At 40.3% G+C, this 27,082-nt stretch overlaps 1 protein-coding gene and 1 long non-coding RNA gene across 6 annotated transcripts in view; one reads left to right on the top strand and one right to left on the bottom strand.

The window, feature by feature from the left end:
* Positions 1-13,769, top strand: part of stim2b (stromal interaction molecule 2b) — a 34,432-nt gene extending 20,663 nt beyond the window's left edge. The window contains exons 3-12 of one of the 2 annotated variants that reach the window (XM_035618496.2): positions 5,294-5,405; positions 6,768-6,879; positions 8,229-8,344; positions 8,446-8,623; positions 8,732-8,909; positions 9,107-9,268; positions 10,008-10,108; positions 10,779-11,017; positions 11,102-11,288; positions 11,708-13,769. In XM_035618496.2, coding sequence (XP_035474389.2) covers positions 5,294-5,405; positions 6,768-6,879; positions 8,229-8,344; positions 8,446-8,623; positions 8,732-8,909; positions 9,107-9,268; positions 10,008-10,108; positions 10,779-11,017; positions 11,102-11,288; positions 11,708-12,290 — 1,968 coding nt within the window. In that variant the 3' untranslated portion in view covers positions 12,291-13,769. Of the gene's footprint in view, positions 1-5,293; positions 5,406-6,767; positions 6,880-8,228; positions 8,345-8,445; positions 8,624-8,731; positions 8,910-9,106; positions 9,269-10,007; positions 10,109-10,778; positions 11,018-11,101; positions 11,343-11,707 lie in introns of both variants that reach the window. The other variant, XM_047336138.1, reaches the window with a different exon arrangement.
* Positions 13,459-27,082, bottom strand: part of LOC124850827 — a 221,612-nt gene continuing 207,988 nt past the window's right edge. For all 4 annotated transcript variants that reach the window (XR_007031772.1, XR_007031771.1, XR_007031774.1 and 1 more), the window contains one exon: positions 13,459-13,590. This is a non-coding gene — a long non-coding RNA (uncharacterized LOC124850827). The remainder of the gene's footprint in view (positions 13,591-27,082) is intronic.

The following is a 27,082-nucleotide window of genomic DNA, read 5'->3' as shown; positions in this document are numbered from 1 at the left end:
ATATAGCGCTGCGTCTTTGTTCAGGTTGCCTTGAGATGGTGGCGCCTTCTTTCTGCTTTGTTCCACAGTCCTTGACCTCGGAGGCGTCTTCAACTCAGCCAGGGAATTGTAGCTGCAAACCAAGTCGCTTTGCATTTTCTCAATGGTGTTTTCAATGCAGGTAATTTGTCATATCCATTTTTCAAGAAATGCAGAAAACAAACACCGGTAGTCAAGTTAGTCGTGAGTCTTAACGGGAAGATTGGCATCTTTCATTCGAAGCCTATTTTAGCGGACATGATCAGTTGGTCATTGACATGCAACTTCAAATAAACCAGAAGGACTCGTGAGTTACCCGGCAGTGCCGCGATGCAAAATTTAGTTTCACCCTTGAAATCCCTCCGTAACTTAACAACAATCAGTGTTGCTAAGTGACAGGGAAATTAACCAACCCATGTTGGCCGAGTGGCCACAGCGAAACGATCCAGAGCTCGTTATACAAATTGTGTGCAACATATTCTCGAATTTTAGTCTCCCTTTGGATTAACATGTATCCGGGGTTTCATTTACGGCTTCACCAGTGGATTTTGGCATTAGTTCTAATGGGCCGCGCGTGCGCGCACACACACACGCACTCAAAAAGTGACTTCTAACATGTGCGCTTCTACATTCTGAAACTTACTTTGGGTGTTGAGGCAGCGAGAGCAGACAAGGAAGGGGTCAGGCCGACAGATATCTCAGTTCCTTTACAGCCACAGTACTCACTGGCTTGTCACATCACAGAGTTTTTCACTCCATAACGTGAACGTTGAACAAAAAAAGGCGTCGGCTGCTTTTTGAAGCTGATATTCGGCGCGGAGAGTCGTCGCCGAACACAAACAAGCCCCCGAGGGGAGGCAGGCGGATAGATCTTTGTCAGAATCAATTGGCGTGATGGGGGCAAAAGGTAGAGTTTGACAGTGTGTGAGTTGCACAATGTAATTTTACATATACTGTCATGATTACACGAAAGTTGCCATTGTTAAAAAAGACTTTGCTACCCCCTGAAAGCTGGTCTACCGATCAAACAGTCCCTCTCCCCCTCCTCTGCAGCTACAGCAGCCTAAATAAATACAAACAGGAATAGCGGACCTCTTGATGTGTATTTATAGTGCCAAAACCAAAAGTAATCACTTTACAGTCTTCCCGACGCACCTGTAATTTGAGCACTGCGGAAGAAATTTATTAGGAGTCGAATCCAGCTGTAATCCTGTTAGACATAATCCTGTCTCTGATTCCTCTGAGTCTGGCCAGGGCCAGAGGCCGGGGGGTTGTGATTGACGTCCGGGTGGTCTGTTGCTGAGCACAGTCACCGGGGACGGCAGGTGCACGTCCCCTCCTCGGTGGGTGCTGGGCTGCGTCCCGCCCGTCAGCCAAGGAGACTCTCGGCTGGATCGCGTTGCATCGCTCTGAAACTGCAAGAAGAACCCAGGCAACGATCGCGGCAGCACCCCGGTGGTGCTGTTGTTTGTGTGTGTGTCTGTGTGTGTGTGGTTTTAATTAGTTCTTGACAGGCCATGAATGACTTCTTGGAGGAAAAAGGTTATGGGTGTAATAACGTTCAGTAAATTAAATGTGCAGATGTGGACAGATAGACTGATACAGTAGATATGAGGTGAAAAGAGTCACAGTCGGCTGTTGGAGAGAGCGGAGGCACATGGGTAGAGTGTCAGACTCGGCCTACTACACCCTCAAACTGGAATCTGATGTGAACAAATATGCCTTTGTTTGCCCGTGTGTGGGTGTCGTCTCTGACCGTGTATCATACCCAGCCACTGCTAGACGTGTGTGTGTGTGTGTGTGTGTGTGTGTGTGTGTGTGTGTGTGTGTGTGTGTGTGTGTGTGTGTGTGTGTGTGTGTGTGTGTGTGTGTGTGTGTGTGTGTGTGTGTGTGTGTGTGTGTGTGTGTGTGTGTGTTGCATGAACTGAATGTGTGCACATATTGTCGTCTCTTGAGGACTGACTGTCGGAGTCTAGACTCTCAGTCGTCTTCATAGTGTTCACCATCACATTTAAGCGTGAAAAACAAACGGGAGACGCTTCACCAGTTTGTCTCACCACCTTTGACATTTCAATAGGCAACACAGCACCACTGTAATTATCACAGCTATCGCACAATCTAAACCTTTAACCACACGAGCTGTTAAGGCAACCGCACACAGACGTATCTCTATATGCTCACCACATATTTTATATGACTCAATATATCATCACAAAGTTATCGTTGACCATATGCAAAGCTGCTCCGCCAGTCTGCAAGTACGAGTTTCATGACGAAGCACTTCAAACAATTACGTTAGTCTGCGTTATGTATTTTATTGAGTACAGTAATCATTCTTTTCACTGTCATTTCTTCTAAATATTGTACTTATTTAACATTACAGCATAAATAAAGTGAGCAGATATTGGATTTCACACAAGCAAATAATAACTCGTCTTCACTGCAGTTTCACTGTTCTTCATTGGTGAGTGAGTGAGTGAGTGAGTGTGAGAGAGTGAGAGAGAATCAGGGCTGCAGCTAACGATTGTTTTCATTATGGATTAATCCGTCCATTATTTTCTCAATTGATCAATCAGTTGTTTGGTCCATGAAGTGGTGAAACGTGTCGTTTGTGTTTCGCGAAGCCCTAGATGAAGTTTTGTTTTGTCCACTAAACCAAAGATATTTAGTTTGCTGTCAAAGAGGAGCAAAAAACCCCAGAAAATATTAACTGTTGCAATTCTAGTATGAATGGGTGAATTTGACTTGTACTGTAAAAGCATTTGTCGATAATACAGTCCATTTACCATTCTTGTGCACGTCTTAGAATAAAATGAAGACGGGTGAGATATGAACTAAAATGTAGACATTTTAGTTTCTTCGACGGCCATGAGGACAAGTTGCCCGAAAGAATATTATGTCCATTCTTTCATCAGGATCTTCTCTATTCTGGTTCTTGACCCCCTGGCAAATGTCCTTGAAATCTGCATCTCTGCCAGCAGCACTTCAGTGCTCATAAAGCACAGCGAGCATTAAAGGCTTTGCAAAACATTTGTTTGCACTCGAATTGCAATGCACTCATTGCGATGCCTTCAGTGACTCAGCAGAGAGCTGGTTCCTTTAGTTGATTCGTGGCTTGACGTCAGAGAGCAACCTCATTTGCATTTTGTATTGTGAAGGGAGAAGGCGAAGGAAAGAAAAGCTCCGTGCAAAGTTTTTAGGTCACAAATGAGTTTGTCTTTTTGTCCACCGGTGATGTGACGGATTAACGTTTCTAATGGAGACTACAAAAAAACACATAGCGCTGCTATGTGGTGGACACAACAACAACCCAAGAGTTATTTTAGATTCGGTCAGAATCTGTAGTTTATACAACCCCTGCAAGTGTCGCTATCAATGTTGAGTGTGTTGTCCTTTCATAATGGGATCAAACGCAGTAATAAGATCAGATCCTGGGGGCGAAAATCCATTGATGAGAGTCACATCAAAATGTTATGAAATATTTCATCTCCTCTATCTTTTTAGTCATGCTAGCGGTGCGTTCGGTCCGTCAACTGGTCCCACACTTTGTACCAAACTAAAATGTCTCAACAGTAAGTGAATGGATTGCCGCAGCCTCTTTTTTTTGGGACCAAATGATGAATTCTGATGACTCTGGCGATTCCGTGACTTTGAATCCGGCGGCAACGGCAGTCATTCAGTAAAATATCTCAACAACAACAAAAAACTCTCAGTTTACTGGCAAGCAAGGAATTCAGGTCCTTCTTATTCCAAATATGGTTGTGAATGTTTTCTGAGCAGCAGAACTCATATAGGTATTTTTTGGAAAAGCAGTCATCTCCCACTTAAAGACACAATTCAGGTTGGAGATTCGAATTCATCCAAATGCACGAAGCGGACCAGTAACATTGGTGTTGTCTTTTTATACATATATAGACGTATATACACTAGTCTGTAATGTCTGCGCCATGATAAGTGCACTTGTTTGCGGTGTACCTTTAAATGCTTTTAGGGCCGTATCAGTGGAATTCGGTGCAGTCGAGCAGCGACGAGTCTTGTGGCGCTGACCTCTTTTCAAGTTGTTGTCGGAGTCTTGGGTGTGCTGTTGTATTCTTATCAAGTCAGATGTGAGACCGTGAAACGCAGTGATCAGTATCTATGAGTCATCACGGTGTGACATGCCAAAACAGCCCCAGCGGCAGCTCCAACCCTCAGTTTTACATGAATCAAAAAATTCTGTTGTCAGTCACCGTCACTGGCGAGTTTTCTCCCATATATCTGCAGGTTTGTGGCCCCCTTCATTTGATCACGCCCCGGTCGAGAACTCAAAACTTTGCAGTGAATTTGGACTTTCATCACAACACTATTAGTTGTGATTCTCCCAGCTGAGCTTCCCTTCATGTCCCTGGACAACAACCTACAGCATCCAGCTGAGGAGGTCCCTGCTTCCCAATACATGTGTGATTAATATTAAGCTGCTGCATGCAACTATTCACAAGTTGTCTATGAAATGCATCACAAGGGTTCCGGTGAATTCTCTTTTATTTATACACGCAGGGTCTTTGATACTGGGAGTTAATTTGTCTGCTCGCTGTTTAGCTTGATCACTTTGAAGAGGTAGTTAGGAAAGTGGTACCAAAGTACCAAACAACATTTTTATTATGGGAACCCCCTGGGGTGAAGCCATAATGCCAATGATTCACCTAAAATCTACATTTTACATATATAATTTTATAATTTACAATCATGCAAATGATTGTAAAAGCTGCCGCTTTGAAATTCAGTACTATGTTTGCGAAACAGCATTACTGCAGTAGTGTCAAGGGCCAATTAGTTATCAAAAGCTAGTTAGTTGATGCCACACACACACAGATCAGTAGCCAGCCATGCTTCTTGTTCATGCCACTGGTGTTCCAGTAATTCTTTGGTGGGTTTTGATTGCTATGGCTGTCTCTGCAGGGGTATTCAGCTCTAAGCTACCAAAGGAGGACAGCCGGAAACTGAAAACACACACACACACACACAGGTGGAAGTGGTGCCTTTCTCCCAAAGTCCCTAAAAGGAAGAAAAGGAGAGTGAAAAGAAAGAGAGGGAGAGAGTGTGTGTGATCCAAAGCCAGACTTTTAGGCCAAGCCAACTTTCTACGCGTCTCCCTCTGTCAAAACCCACACATGGGCATACACACAGATGAGCATAGAAAAGGGCTTATTGTAAAATGTCGTGAACCAACAAAAACCTATGTATCGTGACATCTCAAGCCTTCATTCTTTCTCTGTCTTTTTTTTTGTTTTTCCAGTTCATAATAGAAGACATGAAGCAGCAGCAAACCAACAAACACAGCAACCTGCACCGTGAAGACCAACACATCACAGTGGAGGAGCTGTGGAAGGGCTGGAAGACCTCTGAAGGTAAAGCACAGAAGTTAACCACCTCCGCAACAAGGTGTACAAACACACGTCTCCCAATTCACCACCCTGTGTAGAGGAGGATCATTTTATTGGATTAAAGAATATCTGTGTATGGTTTTAGTGGCAGTCCCTAACATCTCGTCATGTCTTAATAATCTTATTAAGCAAAAGCAAATCATTTCATAACCATTTTAAACACAGAATTGTGCCAAAGACAACAGAATGAAAAATTCAAAGAATTAACACCACCACCTTTGGCCTTTAACTGTATTAAATCACCAAATCATATGATACACGTGTGATGAGCAGGCGACACGTGTACATCCTCGTCTGCACCTTAAATTACTTTACAGGTTTTCTCAAACCTTGGCCTCTGCGACTGTGAGTCTCCGAGGGCTGAAGGAGAGATTAAACAACGATGTATATTTACCCAGAATGAAATGCAACTTGTTAATATAGCTGCAGAATCTTTTGGTAAAATATAAGTAGTCAAGGAGCCCATTTGTAGTTCTGTTCAGTTTCAATCACTATTCACTGGTATGCACATGGATTATTAGACAAACCTTCCCTTTGTAAACATAAATATATTCTTGTAATTCATGCGTCCTTCGCACCCTGTGCTTGTTTATCCCTTTGAAAGTGTGTGTTGAGCTAATTGGTTTCTTAAATTTCCAACATGCACTCATGCCCTCTATTAGTATTATTTTAAATAAACACACACTGCAGAACATGAACATCCTACCTTTTGGCGGCTGCAGGGCCACGGCTGTATATTATTAATTTTTAATACGGTTTCTATGATCAGTAATGGAGACTGTTTGAATAATGTTGGCTTATAACACTTAAGTTTATTTGTTCAAGCGCTACACTTATTAGTTCAAATTTGAGGTTCTTGTGTTTAACCTAAGTGCTTCTACTTGACTACACTTTGAAAGGATTATTTATTTCAATATCCCCAAATCTTTAAACAGATATTTCCAAACCATTGCAAAAGCTGGTCAAATACAATGTTAGCTGCTCGAAGATGTTAAAAACTCTCTTAATATTTAAATAAAAATAAATATAAATTGGTGTTATAGAAAATCTTGAGAGGAAAAATCTACTAACATATCTGTCCTATTGTTTTTAATAATGGGTTCAGTGCTTTTTGTGAAGTCATGCTGAGGCACAAATGTCCTTAAACACATATGTGCTGATAATACTTCAGACTGCTGTGAATTAATTACTTTGACTGAGGCAACAACATTTCATACCTCTATCACCTCCATGTGTTTATTCTAAATCTTTGTTCCTCTGCTCTTCATAATATCAGCAGCTAAATGCTTCAAATTAAAACAGTCACATCCTTGTTCCCTCTCTCAGTCCACAACTGGACCGTGGAGGACACGGTGCACTGGCTGAAGGAGTCGGTGGAGCTGCCGCAGTACGAGAAGAACTTCCGGGACTCCCGGGTCACGGGGAACACCTTACCTCGGTCAGTGCATCCCTTTTCTGCATCTTCATGGCAAATATTACAAGAACTATTTGCCTCTATTTAGGACGTTCTTGTTTCGCTTTACCAGTGGCAACACGGTGATCTTTGTAACAATACCCGAGGGCATCTTCAGTTTCCGTTGCTCTGTTTAATGCTGCCCACTGCTGGTTGTAGAAGGTAACACAAGGGGGAAGTGACTGAAACAGGTTGATTCTTCACTTGTCATTTTGTCAGAAAACAGAGAGCTTTTCTTTCAAGGGCAGATCAGTTTTTGTTCCATCTTAAATCATCCAACATCACAATCTGTAAATGCTTTTTGAATTCCAAGAGATGCGGTTGATTATCTGCTGGGTCGTTAATGGTAATTTGATCGTTCAGTCTTTTCCCAGCGCCCAAAATATGACCCAGAATTCCTGCCGTACGGCACCGCGAAGATTAAATTGTTAACCGAGCCATCTGAGAGTTGACATTACCGAAGAGGCCCAGACATCAGTGGGACACTTGTGGAATGTGACTCGCTGCAAACTGCATGTACGGCATGAGTAGACCGGGGGCTGTCGAGGGGTTTCATATACCACCACGGGGCCGACGGGCGCTGACTCATGAAGAGTGATGTCACGGCAAAGCGGGGTACAGTTTCTGCTGGCTGCCATGTTGTCTAAGCCGTACAAGATGGTGGTGGTATGCAGACGCCCCTTCGTGGGAAGAAAAAAATAAATGGGGAGACAGTGGTGTCACAAGGCCAAACTAGGCAGTCTAGTGTCTGAGTGATATTCATACACACAATCATACCTGTGGTGGGATTTGCGTGATATGAGGCTTTTAAGACCAAGCGGTGATATTTTTGGAGTGCAGCCTGAAGCAGTTGAGTTGATTATGAAACCGATGAGTGAGCAGCAAGTAAATAGAATATCAACGTGAACTGAAGAGTTGCAGCAATGCCATGGAAATTTACTGTATATATCCTAGATCTGCCCCTATAACTCCAGAAGTACAGATATATTGATTATCATAGTGATTGTCTAATACAATTTGTGATATTGGTCTTACTGTAACTTGAAAGGTCATTGTTTAACACTTAACAACTCTAATGTAAAGTATATATCTCATTATATATAAACTGTATATAAAGCTAAAGACACAATAGTGTTAAAACAAAGCAAAGACTAACTAGCCATTAACCTTTAACTTAACTTAATACGAAAGTCAGTAATCTAACTATACACACTGTTACATTGCACTTATTTCTGTGTTCAGTGGGCTAGTATATAATTGTCTATGTAGAAAAGTGGAGCCATTGACTTGACTGTATACTCAGTATTGATTTGTGATTTCTGTTTGTATTTCAGAATAGCAGCAAACGAACCTTCGTTCATGTCGATGCAGCTGAAGATATTAGACCAGCGGCATAAACAAAAACTGAACCTGAAGGCTCTCGACGCGGTGCTTTTTGGTCCTCCTCTCCGTAAGTGTTCACTGCGTCCAAACACCAACATTTGAGAGGTTTTAGTATTTTGGTGGCCAGAAAAATTCAATGAAATAAACCGTTTTTCCATCCATCTGCAGGTCCACAACATAACTGGATGAAAGACTTCGCCCTGATGGTTTCCATAGTGATCGGTGTCGGGGGCTGCTGGTTTGCCTACGTGCAAAACAAGTCCAGCAAGGTGCACATCTCTCAGATGATGAAGGACCTGGACAGCCTGCAGAATGCTGAGCAAAGCCTGCTAGACCTGCAGAGCCGGTAAGATTTAAAAAATGTGCTGTTCTTAAAACTGTATGTAGGAACTTGTTTAAACTTGCTCTGCATTAATCATCCTCAACTCGTCTCGTTCCCCGATCCGCCCCCCAGACTGGAAAAAGCTCAGGAGGAGAACCGAACGGTGGCGGTGGAGAAGCAGAACCTCGAGCAGAAAATGAGGGACGAGATCAACGGGGCCAAGACGGAGGCTCACAGGCTCCGAGAGCTGCGAGAGGGAGCCGAGTGCGAGCTGAGCCGCCTGAAATACGCTGAGGAGGAGCTCGTTCAGGTACTGGGACCATTCATGTAACTTGTGAGTGTAGATACATCCATCGCTGCCGATCACATTTTCTTTCCGTAAAATGTTTACTTCTTACAAAAAATTGCCTCATATGATTAATAATCTCATGGGGGGGGGGGGGGGGGAAAGATGTCCCACAAAGAATTTGAATTAGCCCGCTGATGTGTCGTGTTGCTCCCACGAAGGTGCGAAAGGCCCTGAAGCGGGCGGAGAAGGAGATGCAGTCGGAGCGCTCGGTGCCTGAGGCTCTTCAGAAGTGGCTCCAGCTCACACACGAGGTGGAGGTTCAGTACTACAACATCAAGAAGCAGAGCGCCGAGTTCCAGCTGAGCGTCGCCAAAGACGAGGTAACTCTCACGATCATTCTATAGAACCTGTTAGCGTTATTTGACAGCTCACATGGAGGTGTTTAAAGTGAACTGAGGAGGCCCGCGTCGTCCTCTTTGAGATAGTGTCCAGTTTTCTTACTTCAGAATTGACTTTTTAAGGGCACGTCTCTACCGCTAGTGTCTTTTTAATTTGCGCCCCCCGGGTGTCGACTGGCCAAATACATCAATTTGTTTCTCTCGTCCACAGCCAGTATTGTTTTAAAGCAGCGTGTTGCAGTCTGGCAGGCCTGTGGCAGTGGTAGCAATAATATAAAATACCACCCACGTTATCGTCATTTTTGTTGGCCTGTGAACTGAAGACTGAGGTGAATCGAGCGATAGCAGGAAATGGCTGCCTTCCAGTGGACATTTGAGGAAGTTAAATTAGAAATGACCATTAAACCTAAAATAGAAGCCACTGGATTCAATTACAAATAATATTACAGTAAGATTACAACTGCACACAGGGCTAATTAAGTTTTATTCTGGCACTTATCTCTGTGGTAAATAAAAAGAAATAAGATCTCATCCAGTGCACCTACCGGCCCAATATTTGAATCTTCATTTAAGGATGGTATTGTCTGAGTAAATGTTGCCATGTTTTTTATAAATATCAAACCATTGTACTTATAGATGATCCAAAACTTCTTGGATGGAAACTGTTATGTTGCATTGATGGTTCGTTGTAATTCACCGTCACACTTTTCACCTGTTTCAGGCAGAGAAAATAAAGAAGAAGAGAAGTTCTGTCTTTGGAACTCTTCATGTAGCCCACAGCTCGTCACTCGATGAGGTCGACCACAAGATACTCGAGGCAAAGTAAGAACACCACACACTCATGATTATGTGATGCAACAGTAGCTAGAGGTACATGTTGAAAACGTCCCATCGTGACATGAGCTGGTTCTTAATATGATTGTACGGTGGCCATGAAGTGCAAAGTACATTAACTTTCATGTGTGAACAGAAGCACTGAAGGCGTGTGGGGCATTTCCTTCCTTTTAAAAAGACAGACAGCGTGTCCGTCCAATCAGGGACGATCCTTTGCAGTTAGAAGTTAAACTTGTTGTGTACTTTGTGGCCACTGCATGATGGAAATCTGTAGTGAATAAAAGTGCATATACAGATATAGACTATTCTACAGCATCCCCTTAAGTGTAAATGAGGCTTTTGGTGCAAAAGCAACAAAATTCATTGTTTATTATTCGACAGTTTACTCTGTTTGTTCAGGGATTCAAACCACATATTACATTAACGTTTTAAGTTAGATATATTTAATGTATTCAAACCTCCTGTATAATCCCAGCACTGCCACTGAGATGAAGATTTCCTTTGTGTTTAAAGTCATACTTTAACGAGCAGCATCGAATCACAGCGAAGACGGCCTCCTGCTGGGTCTTCTCACGAGAATCTCCATCACCTTAATGTTTGACAAAGAGAATAAATGCATATCTGCCTTCTCATTAATCTCTGTTTAATTTCTACCCAGGAAAGCCCTGTCCGAGGTAACGGCGTGCCTGCGGGAGCGGCTCCACCGCTGGCAGCAGATCGAGAAACTCTGTGGCTTCCCCCTGGTCAGTAACTCGGGGCTGCCGAGCCTCACGGCCAGCCTCTACTCGGACCACAGCTGGGTGGTCATGCCGCGAGTTTCGGTGCCGCCGTACCCCATCGCGGGAGGAGTGGACGACCTGGACGAGGACACACCTCCCATCATGTCGCAGTTCACGAGTAAGCAAGCCAGCCGAGGTTATCGATACGTTACCAGAAATTTGCAGTGAGATGAAATCATGATGTGGTCCTTTCCACAAGCAGCGTCGTTGATCCGACCCCCGCTGACACGCAACAGCAGCCTGTGCCGTTCCCGCCGGAGCCTGATGAGTTCCCCGCAGTCCTCGCTGATGTCTCCGGACCCCGACCTGCTGTCCATGGCCAGCTCGTCCCTCTCCTATCGCCCCGAGGCCGACGACGAACATATCATGTTCAGCTCGGATAGGAGGGGGTATGTAGCGGTGGCCGGAACGCCGCGGAATGGTTTTAAAGTTTGGACTTACAGGTGTTTTATCCAGACATTCACACTGACGCTTTAAAGCTTGGGGATAAATGGTAAAACTTCTCTTTCGGGTGTCATCTAGTACATGGAGGATGCATGAATTATCTATAATTAGTTAATGTCTGACATGATTAACTAGCAGGATCTTTAACTTCTGCATGTTATCCCCCTATTTGTCCATTCACAACAAACGCAAAGATTTGCTTAGTGTTTGGTGTGAACGCACCGTAAGAAATAAGAACATTCGTATTAGCTAGTACCCTACGTGCAGGCTCATGACAGAAAGAACGTTTCCTTCTTTGTCTTTCCTTTTCAAAAATGTTGATCTACTCTTTTTGTGACGGCGGTGTCTCTCTCTCCTCTCTCAGGGAACCGCCTCAGGAGGGCGGCTCCGACACGGACTCTCTCAACTCGTCCATCGGCAGGAAGCAGTCGCACAACCCCTGCACAGCGGGATCGGAGGCCCCGTACCGCAAGATCTCCCGCGAGGAGCTGCTGCTGTTCAGCCAAACTTCGGAGCTTCAGGCGTGCACACCCACCAGCAGCAGCAGTCTCAGGGACTCCACTCCGGCCACCACGCCCTCAGGCCCGCCCTCCACCTCACCCTCCCCGGCCTTGGAGCACCACTCATTTGCACACGTGCCCGACCTCACCAGCGCCATCCCCGAGTCCCAAAGCCTTACCTTCTCCAAGGGGAACGTCAGCACTCTCACGGGAAAGGGCATCTACAACGGCATCCTGGAGAAGTCCTACAGCTACGGGCAGCTGCCCGCGAGCATGCTGCCCAACGTGGGGCGGTACCCATCTCTGACCTCCCTGGACTCGGAGGGGCGGAGTGTGGGAAGGGAACACAAGCTCCAGAGCACCTCCTCCCAGGACTCTAGCGACAATGGAGAGAAAATCAAGCGCTCCTCATCTAAAATCAAAAGCCTATTTAAGAAGAAAAAATAAAACTTGCAGTGACAGAGAAATTAATTAAAGAGTTGTTTTAGCCCAAATACTAATAAAATGGACATCACTGTAAGCTAAAACAGTTCATTTTCTCTCTTTTCTTGTCAAAGACGGAATGTAGCTCAGACTGGATGCCTTTTTTTAGTTTACCCACAGGGGAAACCTGCAAAGGTCACGGAAAGGTCAATTGCTGTCGTCTGTTGTTAATGTTAGAAGTAAATGTTTGAGTTTGAACCAAAAAGCCACTGTGTGTAAGGGCCTGAAGTTAAAGTACATAGTGCACAGTAGTGTTTCACTGTAGACGTCAGGAGGATGTCAAAAATTTAAAGGGCAAGTTAAACGATAACATACTTTTTGATAATTTCTTTCTGAAGTGTCCTAACTTACTTCTTCCCGTTCAAAGTATGAATTGCAATCTTGGCAAAGCGTCTGACTTCTAAACTCATGTACTTCATTTTCCCTTTGAGAGAAAATCCTGCTAAAGCTAAATTGCACTACTGCGCCGCTGCTTGCGGAGTACATACTGAAAAAAAAAGATGTAGAGATGAGAGGAACACATGGGCAGCGGCAGTGAAAATGCAGCACATGGTGCCAGAGGCACGATGATCTGATGCATCTTCAATGTCACTGTTTATGATCAACTCAAAATATATAAATAAATGAATATATATATACATATATGTATACTTTGTTTACACATTATCATGTTCTAAATTTAGATTGGTGGGGGTCCCTAGGAACTGAGGAAATTTGATTGAATATGCAGATTTATCCCGCGCCACTCATTTCCCCTGTAATCTAGCTCTCCCTCATTACTTGACAAACTGCGTCCTGTAGCCATTCAACATACCATTTCCATGTTTTGTGGGTGGAGTGTCATAGTTGCGCTGTGTTTAACGATACATGAGTGCCAGGGATGTAAGACCGTTGCAGCAGTGTCATTTCTTTGTTTTCCCAGAGTTGACTGCTGACTACACTTGTCTGTACTGTCCTGTGATGATGTGGCCTCTACCGTGTGTGTGTGTTCCCGGGCCTTTAAAAGACAAACACTAAGGATTATGTTTTTGGAGAAACTAAAACAACCCAAACCTTTTGATCACTACCACACACTAAGCTCGAAGCCGACCCTTGCAATACGGTCCTCACCTCTGGGCCTGCACCGAGCACACTGATGTCAAGAACTCCTGCTCCACACTGGGACTTCTTTCCCTTCATCCTGGACGTCACTGCTGACGCTCAACACGACGGGTCATGTGGCAGCACAGACAGGGGGCAATGCCGTGCGTCGGGCCAACCGCCTCTGTTTTTAAGGAAAGGAAAAAAATATATATTTGGAAGGATCGTGGACAATACAGCACACAATGAAGGAAATTAATGTATACGAGACATTAGGGGCTTCTTTTTTTTTTTTGGAGAACATTTTGTGTGTGAATATTTGTATACTGTAGAAGAATTAATAAAAAAAATGGAGGCATTGGACTTGTTTCAGAATCGTATTTTGGTTTCACCTTGTGTTTATATCTAACTTGTTTGTAATTGTTACTGAGTAGGACAAGTAAGCATTTAATGTGTGGCACTGAAGTAACCCCACCCCCATTTTAAATCAACATTGTATCATTTTTCGTAAAAAGAGGTGAAACCATTAGTTACTTTGGATTGGCTGAATGCAATGCCTTCAGTTTTGGTACGATGAAGTCAAGCTTGCAATATAAATTTAAAATTAGTACCCTTCACTTATCATTAACTGTTTCCAACTCTGACTCCTTTCACCCAGGGAACTGCAGGAGTGCGAGGAGAAATATGGTCCTGACACCCCATTTGTCATCAGAGTGGGGGAGACCACGATACACAGAAAAAAAGCATGCATGATTGCTTTATCAATACAAACTGAACGTGATGAAACTTGTGTGGATGGCTCATCAATTCAGCGCACTGGCAGAGGAGCGGGGGACGTCTGCTGGTGATGAATGGGCTGTTTGGGCACGACTGTACACAATTTCCTCACACCAACCCAACCTATGCTGCCATTCGATGATGCAGTTTTGGTCATGGCCACATGGTGTCAGCAGATAATCAGCCAACCCCTGACTGAGGTACCAGATTCACACTAGTCTTCTTCAGAAGAGGGTACTTTGCAAACGCGCTTAGGAAGGCTGCCAGATGCATGTTTCAGAGTTGACATTATGCCACGTGGGCCGACGTTAAAAAGACGTGAGGTGTCGCTCAGTTTTTCTGGTTGGTCAGTTGATCTGGTGGTTGTTTTGTCAGAGTTCATTCAGTTTCTGGTGAGTCTGTTTGTTTCTGTTGCTCGCTGTGGCGATCAGTTAGTCTGGTGGTTGGTCTGTAGGTGGGTGAGTCTGTCGCTCGCTCTGTCGGTCAGTTGGTTGTTTAGTCAGGTTGCTATCACAAATCTAAACAGATGTGCCCAGGTCTTCAGAGGGATGACAAACCCACCCCCTAATATAACCACAGTAGCCCACATGCTGATTATTTACCAATTAAGGCCTTGATTGGGGGTACTATTCAAATAATCAATTAAGTCAATAAAGTCTAGTAAAACAGAAATCAAACAGTGATATAACTGTATATTTTACTCTTCTATCTGTTATGATTAATTTTAAAGACAAATTATTATCGTTTGTGGAATCTTGGGTATTAGAACAGCAAAATGGATAGCAGAAATTGCATTTTAATTGTTCGTATGATTTACTGTATTGGTTATTTTGTTTGTGTTTTTCACATTTTTTGCCATAATATATACTATGTCGTTTTTTCTGTTTTGATGCCATACAACACTATGCTGTTTTTAGGCCTTACTACACTATGCCGTCTCATGCCCTGCTGGACTATGTCGTTTTATGATGCTTTTATGCCATACTATACTATGTCGTTTTTTCCAGTTTTGATGCCATACTATACTATGCCATTTTAGGCTGTTTTTAGGCCTTACTACACTATGCCGTCTCATGCCCTGCTGTACTATGTCGTTTTATGATGCTTTTATTACATAATGAACAATGTCATTTTTTCACAATTTTTGCCATACTATACTATGCCGTTTTAGGCTGTTTTTAGGCCTTACTACACTATGCCATCTCATGCCCTGCTGTACTATGTCGTTTTATGATGCTTTTATTACATAATACACAATGTCGTTTTTTTCAGTTTTGATGCCATACTATACTATGCCGTTTTAGACTGTTTTTAGGCCTTACTACACTATGCCATCTCATGCGTTGCTGTACTATGTCGTTTTATCCTGCTTTTATGCCATACTATACTATGTCGTTTTTTTCAGTTTTGATGCCATACTATACTATGCCATTTTAGGCTGTTTTTAGGCCTTACTACACTATGCCATCTCATGCCTTGCTGTACTATGTCGTTTTATGCTGCTTTTATGCCATACTATACTATGCCGTTTTAGACTGTTTTTAGGCCTTACTACACTATGCCATCTCATGCGTTGCTGTACTATGTCGTTTTATCCTGCTTTTATGCCATACTATACTATGTCGTTTTTTTCAGTTTTGATGCCATACTATACTATGCCATTTTAGGCTGTTTTAAGGCCTTACTACACTATGCCGTCTCATGCCCTGCTGTACTATGTCGTTTTATGATGCTTTTATTACATAATGAACAATGTCATTTTTTCACAATTTTTGCCATACTATACTATGCCGTTTTAGGCTGTTTTTAGGCCTTACTACACTATGCTGTACTATGTCGTTTTATGATGCTTTTATTACATAATACACAATGTCGTTTTTTTCAGTTTTGATGCCATACTATACTATGCCGTTTTAGACTGTTTTTAGGCCTTACTACACTATGCCATCTCATGCGTTGCTGTACTATGTCGTTTTATCCTGCTTTTATGCCATACTATACTATGTCGTTTTTTTCAGTTTTGATGCCATACTATACTATGCCATTTTAGGCTGTTTTTAGGCCTTACTACACTATGCCGTCTCATGCCCTGCTGTACTATGTCGTTTAATGATGCTTTTATTACATAATACACAATGTCGTTTTTTCACAATTTTTGCCATACTATACTATGCCGTTTTAGGCTGTTTTTAGGCCTTACTACACTATGCCATCTCATGCCCTGCTGTACTATGTCGTCTTGTGATGCTTGTATTACATAATACACAATGTCGTTTTTTCACCATTTTTGCCATACTATACTATGTCGTTTTTTTCAGTTTTGATGCCATACTATACTATGCCGTTTTAGGCTGTTTTTAGGCCTTACTACAGTATGCCGTCTCATGCCCTGCTGTACTATGTCGTTTTATCCTGCTTTTATGCCATACTATACAATGTTGTTTTTTTCAGTTTTGATGCCATACTATACTATGCCGTTTTAGGCTGTTTTTAGGCCTTACTACACTATGCCGTCTCATGCCCTGCTGTACTATGTCGTTTTATGATGCTTTTATTGCATAATACACAATGTTGTTCTTTCACAATTTTTGCCATACTATACTATGTCGTTTTTTTCAGTTTTGATGCCATACTATACTATGCCGTTTTAGGCTGTTTTTAGGCCTTACTACACTATGCCATCTCATGCGTTACTGTACTATGTCGTTTTATCCTGCTTTTATGCCATACTATACAATGTTGTTTTTTTCAGTTTTGATGCCATACTATACTATGCCATTTTAGGCTGTTTTTAGGCCTTACTACACTATGCCGTCTCATGCCCTGCTGTACTATGTCGTTTAATGATGCTTTTATTACATAATACACAATGTCGTTTTTTCACAATTTTTGCCATACTATACTATGCCGTTTTAGGCTGTTTTTAGGCCTTACTACACTATGCCATCTCATGCCCTGCTGTACTATGTCGTCTTGTGATGCTTGTATTACATAATACACAATGTCGTTTTTTCACCATTTTTGCCATACTATACTATGTCGTTTTTTTCAGTTTTGATGCCATACTATACTATGCCGTTTTAGGCTGTTTTTAGGCCTTACTACAGTATGCCGTCTCATGCCCTGCTGTACTATGTCGTTTTATCCTGCTTTTATGCCATACTATACAATGTTGTTTTTTTCAGTTTTGATGCCATACTATACTATGCCGTTTTAGGCTGTTTTTAGGCCTTACTACACTATGCCGTCTCATGCCCTGCTGTACTATGTCGTTTTATGATGCTTTTATTGCATAATACACAATGTTGTTCTTTCACAATTTTTGCCATACTATACTATGTCGTTTTTTTCAGTTTTGATGCCATACTATACTATGCCGTTTTAGGCTGTTTTTAGGCCTTACTACACTATGCCATCTCATGCGTTACTGTACTATGTCGTTTTATCCTGCTTTTATGCCATACTATACAATGTCGTTTTTTTCAGTTTTGATGCCATACTATACTATGCCATTTTAGGCTGTTTTTAGGCCTTACTACACTATGCCGTCTCATGCGTTGCTGTACTATGTCGTTTTATGATGCTTTTATTACATAATACACAACGTTGTTTTTTCACAATTTTTGCCATACTATACTATGTCGTTTTTTTCAGTTTTGATGCCATACTATACTATGCCATTTTGGGCTGTTTTTAGGCCTTACTACACTATGCCGTCTCATGCCCTGCTGTACTATGTCGTTTTATGCTGCTTTTATGCCATACTTTACTATGTCGTTTTTTTCAGTTTTGATGCCATACTATACTATGCCGTTTTAGGCTGTTTTTAGGCCTTACTACACTATGCCATCTCATGCCTTGCTGTACTATGTCGTTTTATGCTGCTTTTATGCCATACTATACTATGCCGTTTTAGACTGTTTTTAGGCCTTACTACACTATGCCATCTCATGCGTTGCTGTACTATGTCGTTTTATCCTGCTTTTATGCCATACTATACTATGTCGTTTTTTTCAGTTTTGATGCCATACTATACTATGCCATTTTAGGCTGTTTTAAGGCCTTACTACACTATGCCGTCTCATGCCCTGCTGTACTATGTCGTTTTATGATGCTTTTATTACATAATGAACAATGTCATTTTTTCACAATTTTTGCCATACTATACTATGCCGTTTTAGGCTGTTTTTAGGCCTTACTACACTATGCCATCTCATGCCCTGCTGTACTATGTCGTTTTATGATGCTTTTATTACATAATACACAATGTCGTTTTTTTCAGTTTTGATGCCATACTATACTATGCCGTTTTAGACTGTTTTTAGGCCTTACTACACTATGCCATCTCATGCGTTGCTGTACTATGTCGTTTTATCCTGCTTTTATGCCATACTATACTATGTCGTTTTTTTCAGTTTTGATGCCATACTATACTATGCCATTTTAGGCTGTTTTTAGGCCTTACTACACTATGCCATCTCATGCCTTGCTGTACTATGTCGTTTTATGCTGCTTTTATGCCATACTATACTATGCCGTTTTAGACTGTTTTTAGGCCTTACTACACTATGCCATCTCATGCGTTGCTGTACTATGTCGTTTTATCCTGCTTTTATGCCATACTATACTATGTCGTTTTTTTCAGTTTTGATGCCATACTATACTATGCCATTTTAGGCTGTTTTAAGGCCTTACTACACTATGCCGTCTCATGCCCTGCTGTACTATGTCGTTTTATGATGCTTTTATTACATAATGAACAATGTCATTTTTTCACAATTTTTGCCATACTATACTATGCCGTTTTAGGCTGTTTTTAGGCCTTACTACACTATGCCATCTCATGCCCTGCTGTACTATGTCGTTTTATGATGCTTTTATTACATAATACACAATGTCGTTTTTTTCAGTTTTGATGCCATACTATACTATGCCGTTTTAGACTGTTTTTAGGCCTTACTACACTATGCCATCTCATGCGTTGCTGTACTATGTCGTTTTATCCTGCTTTTATGCCATACTATACTATGTCGTTTTTTTCAGTTTTGATGCCATACTATACTATGCCATTTTAGGCTGTTTTTAGGCCTTACTACACTATGCCGTCTCATGCCCTGCTGTACTATGTCGTCTTGTGATGCTTGTATTACATAATACACAATGTCGTTTTTTCACCATTTTTGCCATACTATACTATGTCGTTTTTTTCTGTTTTTAGGCCTTACTACACTATGCCATCTCATGCCCTGCTGTACTATGTCGTCTTGTGATGCTTGTATTACATAATACACAATGTCGTTTTTTCACCATTTTTGCCATACTATACAATGTTGTTTTTTCAGTTTTGATGCCATACTATACTATGCCGTTTTAGGCTGTTTTTAGGCCTTACTACACTATGCCATCTCATGTGTTGCTGTACTATGTCGTTTTATCCTGCTTTTATGCCATACTATACAATGTTGTTTTTTTCAGTTTTGATGCCATACTATACTATGCCATTTTAGGCTGTTTTTAGGCCTTACTACACTATGCCGTCTCATGCCCTGCTGTACTATGTCGTTTAATGATGCTTTTATTACATAATACACAATGTCGTTTTTTCACAATTTTTGCCATACTATACTATGCCGTTTTAGGCTGTTTTTAGGCCTTACTACACTATGCCATCTCATGCCCTGCTGTACTATGTCGTCTTGTGATGCTTGTATTACATAATACACAATGTCGTTTTTTCACCATTTTTGCCATACTATACTATGTCGTTTTTTTCAGTTTTGATGCCATACTATACTATGCCGTTTTAGGCTGTTTTTAGGCCTTACTACAGTATGCCGTCTCATGCCCTGCTGTACTATGTCGTTTTATCCTGCTTTTATGCCATACTATACAATGTTGTTTTTTTCAGTTTTGATGCCATACTATACTATGCCGTTTTAGGCTGTTTTTAGGCCTTACTACACTATGCCGTCTCATGCCCTGCTGTACTATGTCGTTTTATGATGCTTTTATTGCATAATACACAATGTTGTTCTTTCACAATTTTTGCCATACTATACTATGTCGTTTTTTTCAGTTTTGATGCCATACTATACTATGCCGTTTTAGGCTGTTTTTAGGCCTTACTACACTATGCCATCTCATGCGTTACTGTACTATGTCGTTTTATCCTGCTTTTATGCCATACTATACAATGTCGTTTTTTTCAGTTTTGATGCCATACTATACTATGCCATTTTAGGCTGTTTTTAGGCCTTACTACACTATGCCGTCTCATGCGTTGCTGTACTATGTCGTTTTATGATGCTTTTATTACATAATACACAACGTTGTTTTTTCACAATTTTTGCCATACTATACTATGTCGTTTTTTTCAGTTTTGATGCCATACTATACTATGCCATTTTGGGCTGTTTTTAGGCCTTACTACACTATGCCGTCTCATGCCCTGCTGTACTATGTCGTTTTATGATGCTTTTATTACATAATGAACAATGTCATTTTTTCACAATTTTTGCCATACTATACTATGTCGTTTTTTTCAGTTTTGATGCCATACTATACTATGCTGTTTTTAGGCCTTACTACACTATGCCATCTCATGCCTTTCTGTACTATGTCGTTTTATGCTGCTTTTATGCCATACTATATATACTATGTCGTTTTTTTCAGTTTTGATGCCATACTATACTATGCCGTTTTAGGCTGTTTTTAGGCCTTACTACACTATGCCATCTCATGTGTTACTGTACTATGTCGTTTTATCCTGCTTTTATGCCATACTATACAATGTCGTTTTTTTCAGTTTTGATGCCATACTATACTATGCCATTTTGGGCTGTTTTTAGGCCTTACTACACTATGCCGTCTCATGCCCTGCTGTACTATGTCGTTTTATGATGCTTTTATTACATAATGAACAATGTCATTTTTTCACAATTTTTGCCATACTATACTGTCGTTTTTTTAAAGTTTTGATGCCATACTATACTATGCCGTTTTAGGCTGTTTTTAGGCCTTACTACACTATGCCATCTCATGCCTTGCTGTACTATGTCGTTTTATCCTGCTTTTATGCCATACTATACTATGTCGTTTTTTTCAGTTTTGATGCCATACTATACTATGCCATTTTAGGCTGTTTTAAGGCCTTACTACACTATGCCATCTCATGCGTTGCTGTACTATGTCGTTTTATGATGCTTTTATTACATAATACACAATGTTGTTCTTTCACAATTTTTGCCATACTATACTATGTCGTTTTTTTCAGTTTTGATGCCATACTATACTATGCCGTTTTAGGCTGTTTTTAGGCCTTACACTATGCCATCTCATGCGTTGCTGTACTATGTCGTTTTATGATGCTTTTATTACATAATACACAATGTTGTTCTTTCACAATTTTTGCCATACTATACAATGTCGTTTTTTTCAGTTTTGATGCCATACTATACTATGCCATTTTAGGCTGTTTTTAGGCCTTACTACACTATGCCGTCTCATGCCCTGCTGTACTATGTCGTTTTATGATGCTTTTATTACATAATACACAACGTTGTTTTTTCACAATTTTTGCCATACTATACTATGTCGTTTTTTTCAGTTTTGATGCCATACTATACTATGCCATTTTGGCCTTTTTTTAGGCCTTACTACACTATGCCGTCTCATGCCCTGCTGTACTATGTCGTTTTATGATGCTTTTATTACATAATGAACAATGTCATTTTTTCACAATTTTTGCCATACTATACTATGTCGTTTTTTTCAGTTTTGATGCCATACTATACTATGCCGTTTTAGGCTGTTTTTAGGCCTTACTACACTATGCCATCTCATGCCTTTCTGTACTATGTCGTTTTATGCTGCTTTTATGCCATACTATATATACTATGTCGTTTTTTTCAGTTTTGATGCCATACTATACTATGCCATTTTAGGCTGTTTTTAGGCCTTACTATGCCGTCTCATGCCCTGCTGTACTATGTCGTTCTATGATGCTTTTATTACATTATAAACAATGTCATTTTTTCACAATTTTTGCCATACTATACTATGTCATTTTTTTCAGTTTTGATGCCATACTATACTATGCCGTTTTAGGCTGTTTTTAGGCCTTACTACACTATGCCGTCTCATGCCCTGCTGTACTATGTCGTTTTATGATGCTTTTATTACATAATACACAATGTCGTTTTTTTCAGTTTTGATGCCATACTATACTATGCCGTTTTAGGCTGTTTTTAGGCCTTACTACACTATGCCGTCTCATGCCCTGCTGTACTATGTCGTTTTATGATGCTTTTATTACATAATGAACAATGTCATTTTTTCACAATTTTTGCCATACTATACTGTTGTTTTTTTAAAGTTTTGATGCCATACTATACTATGCTGTTTTTAGGCCTTACTACACTATGCCATCTCATGCCTTGCTGTACTATGTCGTTTTATCCTGCTTTTATGCCATACTATACTATGTCGTTTTTTTCAGTTTTGATGCCATACTATACTATGCCATTTTAGGCTGTTTTAAGGCCTTACTACACTATGCCGTCTCATGCCCTGCTGTACTTTGTCGTTTTATGATGCTTGTATTACATAATACACAATGTTGTTTTTTTACCATTTTTGCCATACTATACTATGTCGTTTTTTTCAGTTTTGATGCCATAGTATACTATGCCGTTTTAGACTGTTTTTAGGCCTTACTACACTATGCCATCTCATGCGTTGCTGTACTATGTCGTTTTATCCTGCTTTTATGCCATACTATACTATGTCGTTTATTTCAGTTTTGATGCCATACTATAAAATGCCTTTTTAGGCCTTACTACACTATGCCGTCTCATGCCCTGCTGTACTATGTCGTTTTATCCTGCTTTTATGCCATACTATACTATGTCGTTTTTTTCGGTTTTGATGCCATACTATACTATGCCGTTTTAGGCTGTTTTTAGGCCTTACTACACTATGCCATCTCATGCCCTGCTGTACTATGTCGTTTTATGATGCTTTTATTACATAATACACAATGTCGTTTTTTCACAATTTTTGCCATACTATACTATGTCGTTTTTTCCAGTTTTGATGCCATACTATACAATGCCATTTTAGGCTGTTTTTAGGCCTTACTACACTATGCCGTCTCATGCCCTGCTGTACTATATCGTTTTATGATGCTTGTATTACATAATACACAATGTCGTTTTTTCACAACTTTTGCCATACTATACTATGTCGTTTTTTTCAGTTTTGATGCCATACTATACTATGCCGCTTTAGGCTGTTTTTAGGCCTTACTACACTATGCCATCTCATGCCCTGCTGTACTGTCGTTTTATGATGCTTTTATTACATAATACACAATGTCGTTTTTTCACAATTTTTGCCATACTATACTATGTTGTTTTTTCCAGTTTTGATGCCATACTATGCCGTTTTAGGCTGTTTTTAGGCCTTACTACACTATGCCATCTCATGCCCTGCTGTACTATGTCGTTTTATGATGCTTGTATTACATAATACACAATGTTGTTTTTTCACCATTTTTGCCATACTATACTATGCCATTTTAGGCTGTTTTAAGGCCTTACTACACTATGCCGTCTCATGCCCTGCTGTACTATGTCGTTTTATGATGCTTTTATTACATAATGAACAATGTCATTTTTTCACAATTTTTGCCATACTATACTATGTCGTTTTTTTCAGTTTTGATGCCATACTATACTATGCCGTTTTAGGCTGTTTTTAGGCCTTACTACACTATGCCATCTCATGCCCTGCTGTACTATGTCGTTTTATGATGCTTGTATTACATAATACGCAATGTTGTTTTTTCACCATTTTTGCCATACTATACTATGTCGTTTTTTTTCAGTTTTGATGCCATACTATACTATGCCGTTTTAGACTGTTTTTAGGCCTTACTACACTATGCCATCTCATGCGTTGCTGTACTATGTCGTTTTTTTCAGTTTTGATGCCATACTATACTATGCTGTTTTAGGCTGTTTTTAGGCCTTACTACACTATGCCATCTCATGCACTGCTGTACTATGTCGTTTTATGATGCTTTTATTACATAATACACAATGTCATTTTTTCACAATTTTTGCCATACTATACTATGTCGTTTTTTTCAGTTTTGATGCCATACTATACTATGCCATTTTGGGCTGTTTTTAGGCCTTACTACACTATGCCGTCTCATGCCCTGCTGTACTATGTCGTTTTATGATGCTTTTATTACATAATGAACAATGTCGTTTTTTCACCATTTTTGCCATACTATACTATGTCGTTTTTTTCTGTTTTTAGGCCTTACTACACTATGCCATCTCATGCCCTGCTGTACTATGTCGTCTTGTGATGCTTGTATTACATAATACACAATGTCGTTTTTTCACCATTTTTGCCATACTATACAATGTTGTTTTTTCAGTTTTGATGCCATACTATACTATGCCGTTTTAGGCTGTTTTTAGGCCTTACTACACTATGCCATCTCATGCGTTGCTGTACTATGTCGTTTTATCCTGCTTTTATGCCATACTATACAATGTTGTTTTTTTCAGTTTTGATGCCATACTATACTATGCCATTTTAGGCTGTTTTTAGGCCTTACTACACTATGCCGTCTCATGCCCTGCTGTACTATGTCGTTTAATGATGCTTTTATTACATAATACACAATGTCGTTTTTTCACAATTTTTGCCATACTATACTATGCCGTTTTAGGCTGTTTTTAGGCCTTACTACACTATGCCATCTCATGCCCTGCTGTACTATGTCGTCTTGTGATGCTTGTATTACATAATACACAATGTCGTTTTTTCACCATTTTTGCCATACTATACTATGTCGTTTTTTTCAGTTTTGATGCCATACTATACTATGCCGTTTTAGGCTGTTTTTAGGCCTTACTACAGTATGCCGTCTCATGCCCTGCTGTACTATGTCGTTTTATCCTGCTTTTATGCCATACTATACAATGTTGTTTTTTTCAGTTTTGATGCCATACTATACTATGCCGTTTTAGGCTGTTTTTAGGCCTTACTACACTATGCCGTCTCATGCCCTGCTGTACTATGTCGTTTTATGATGCTTTTATTGCATAATACACAATGTTGTTCTTTCACAATTTTTGCCATACTATACTATGTCGTTTTTTTCAGTTTTGATGCCATACTATACTATGCCGTTTTAGGCTGTTTTTAGGCCTTACTACACTATGCCATCTCATGCGTTACTGTACTATGTCGTTTTATCCTGCTTTTATGCCATACTATACAATGTCGTTTTTTTCAGTTTTGATGCCATACTATACTATGCCATTTTAGGCTGTTTTTAGGCCTTACTACACTATGCCGTCTCATGCGTTGCTGTACTATGTCGTTTTATGATGCTTTTATTACATAATACACAACGTTGTTTTTTCACAATTTTTGCCATACTATACTATGTCGTTTTTTTCAGTTTTGATGCCATACTATACTATGCCATTTTGGGCTGTTTTTAGGCCTTACTACACTATGCCGTCTCATGCCCTGCTGTACTATGTCGTTTTATGATGCTTTTATTACATAATGAACAATGTCATTTTTTCACAATTTTTGCCATACTATACTATGTCGTTTTTTTCAGTTTTGATGCCATACTATACTATGCCGTTTTAGGCTGTTTTTAGGCCTTACTACACTATGCCATCTCATGCCCTGCTGTACTATGTCGTTTTATGATGCTTGTATTACATAATACGCAATGTTGTTTTTTCACCATTTTTGCCATACTATACTATGTCGTTTTTTTTCAGTTTTGATGCCATACTATACTATGCCGTTTTAGACTGTTTTTAGGCCTTACTACACTATGCCATCTCATGCGTTGCTGTACTATGTCGTTTTTTTCAGTTTTGATGCCGTACTATACTATGCTGTTTTAGGCTGTTTTTAGGCCTTACTACACTATGCCATCTCATGCACTGCTGTACTATGTCGTTTTATGATGCTTTTATTACATAATACACAATGTCATTTTTTCACAATTTTTGCCATACTATACTATGTCGTTTTTTTCAGTTTTGATGCCATACTATACTATGCCATTTTGGGCTGTTTTTAGGCCTTACTACACTATGCCGTCTCATGCCCTGCTGTACTATGTCGTTTTATGATGCTTTTATTACATAATGAACAATGTCGTTTTTTCACCATTTTTGCCATACTATACTATGTCGTTTTTTTCAGTTTTGATGCCATACTATACTATGCCATTTTGGGCTGTTTTTAGGCCTTACTACACTATGCCGTCTCATGCCCTGCTGTACTATGTCGTTTTATGATGCTTTTATTACATAATGAACAATGTCATTTTTTCACAATTTTTGCCATACTATACTATGTCGTTTTTTTCAGTTTTGATGCCATACTATACTATGCCGTTTTAGGCTGTTTTTAGGCCTTACTACACTATGCCATCTCATGCCCTGCTGTACTATGTCGTTTTATGATGCTTGTATTACATAATACACAATGTCGTTTTTTCACCATTTTTGCCATACTATACTATGTCGTTTTTTCCAGTTTTGATGCCATACTATACTATGCCGCTTTAGGCTGTTTTTAGGCCTTACTACACTATGCCATCTCATGCCCTGCTGTACTATGTCGTTTTATGATGCTTGTATTACATAATACACAATGTCGTTTTTTCACCATTTTTGCCATACTATACTATGTCGTTTTTTTCAGTTTTGATGCCATACTATACAATGCCGTTTTAGGCTGTTTTTAGGCCTTACTACACTATGCCATCTCATGCCTTGTTGTACTATGTCGTTTTATGCTGCTTTTATGCCATACTATACTATGTCGTTTTTTTCAGTTTTGAT

This window comes from Scophthalmus maximus, chromosome 12 (assembly GCF_022379125.1).
Source record: "Scophthalmus maximus strain ysfricsl-2021 chromosome 12, ASM2237912v1, whole genome shotgun sequence".
Classification (NCBI taxonomy): Eukaryota; Metazoa; Chordata; class Actinopteri; order Pleuronectiformes; family Scophthalmidae; genus Scophthalmus; species Scophthalmus maximus.
Note: the sequence above shows the minus strand (reverse complement) of the source record. Positions and strands in the feature narration are given on the sequence as shown.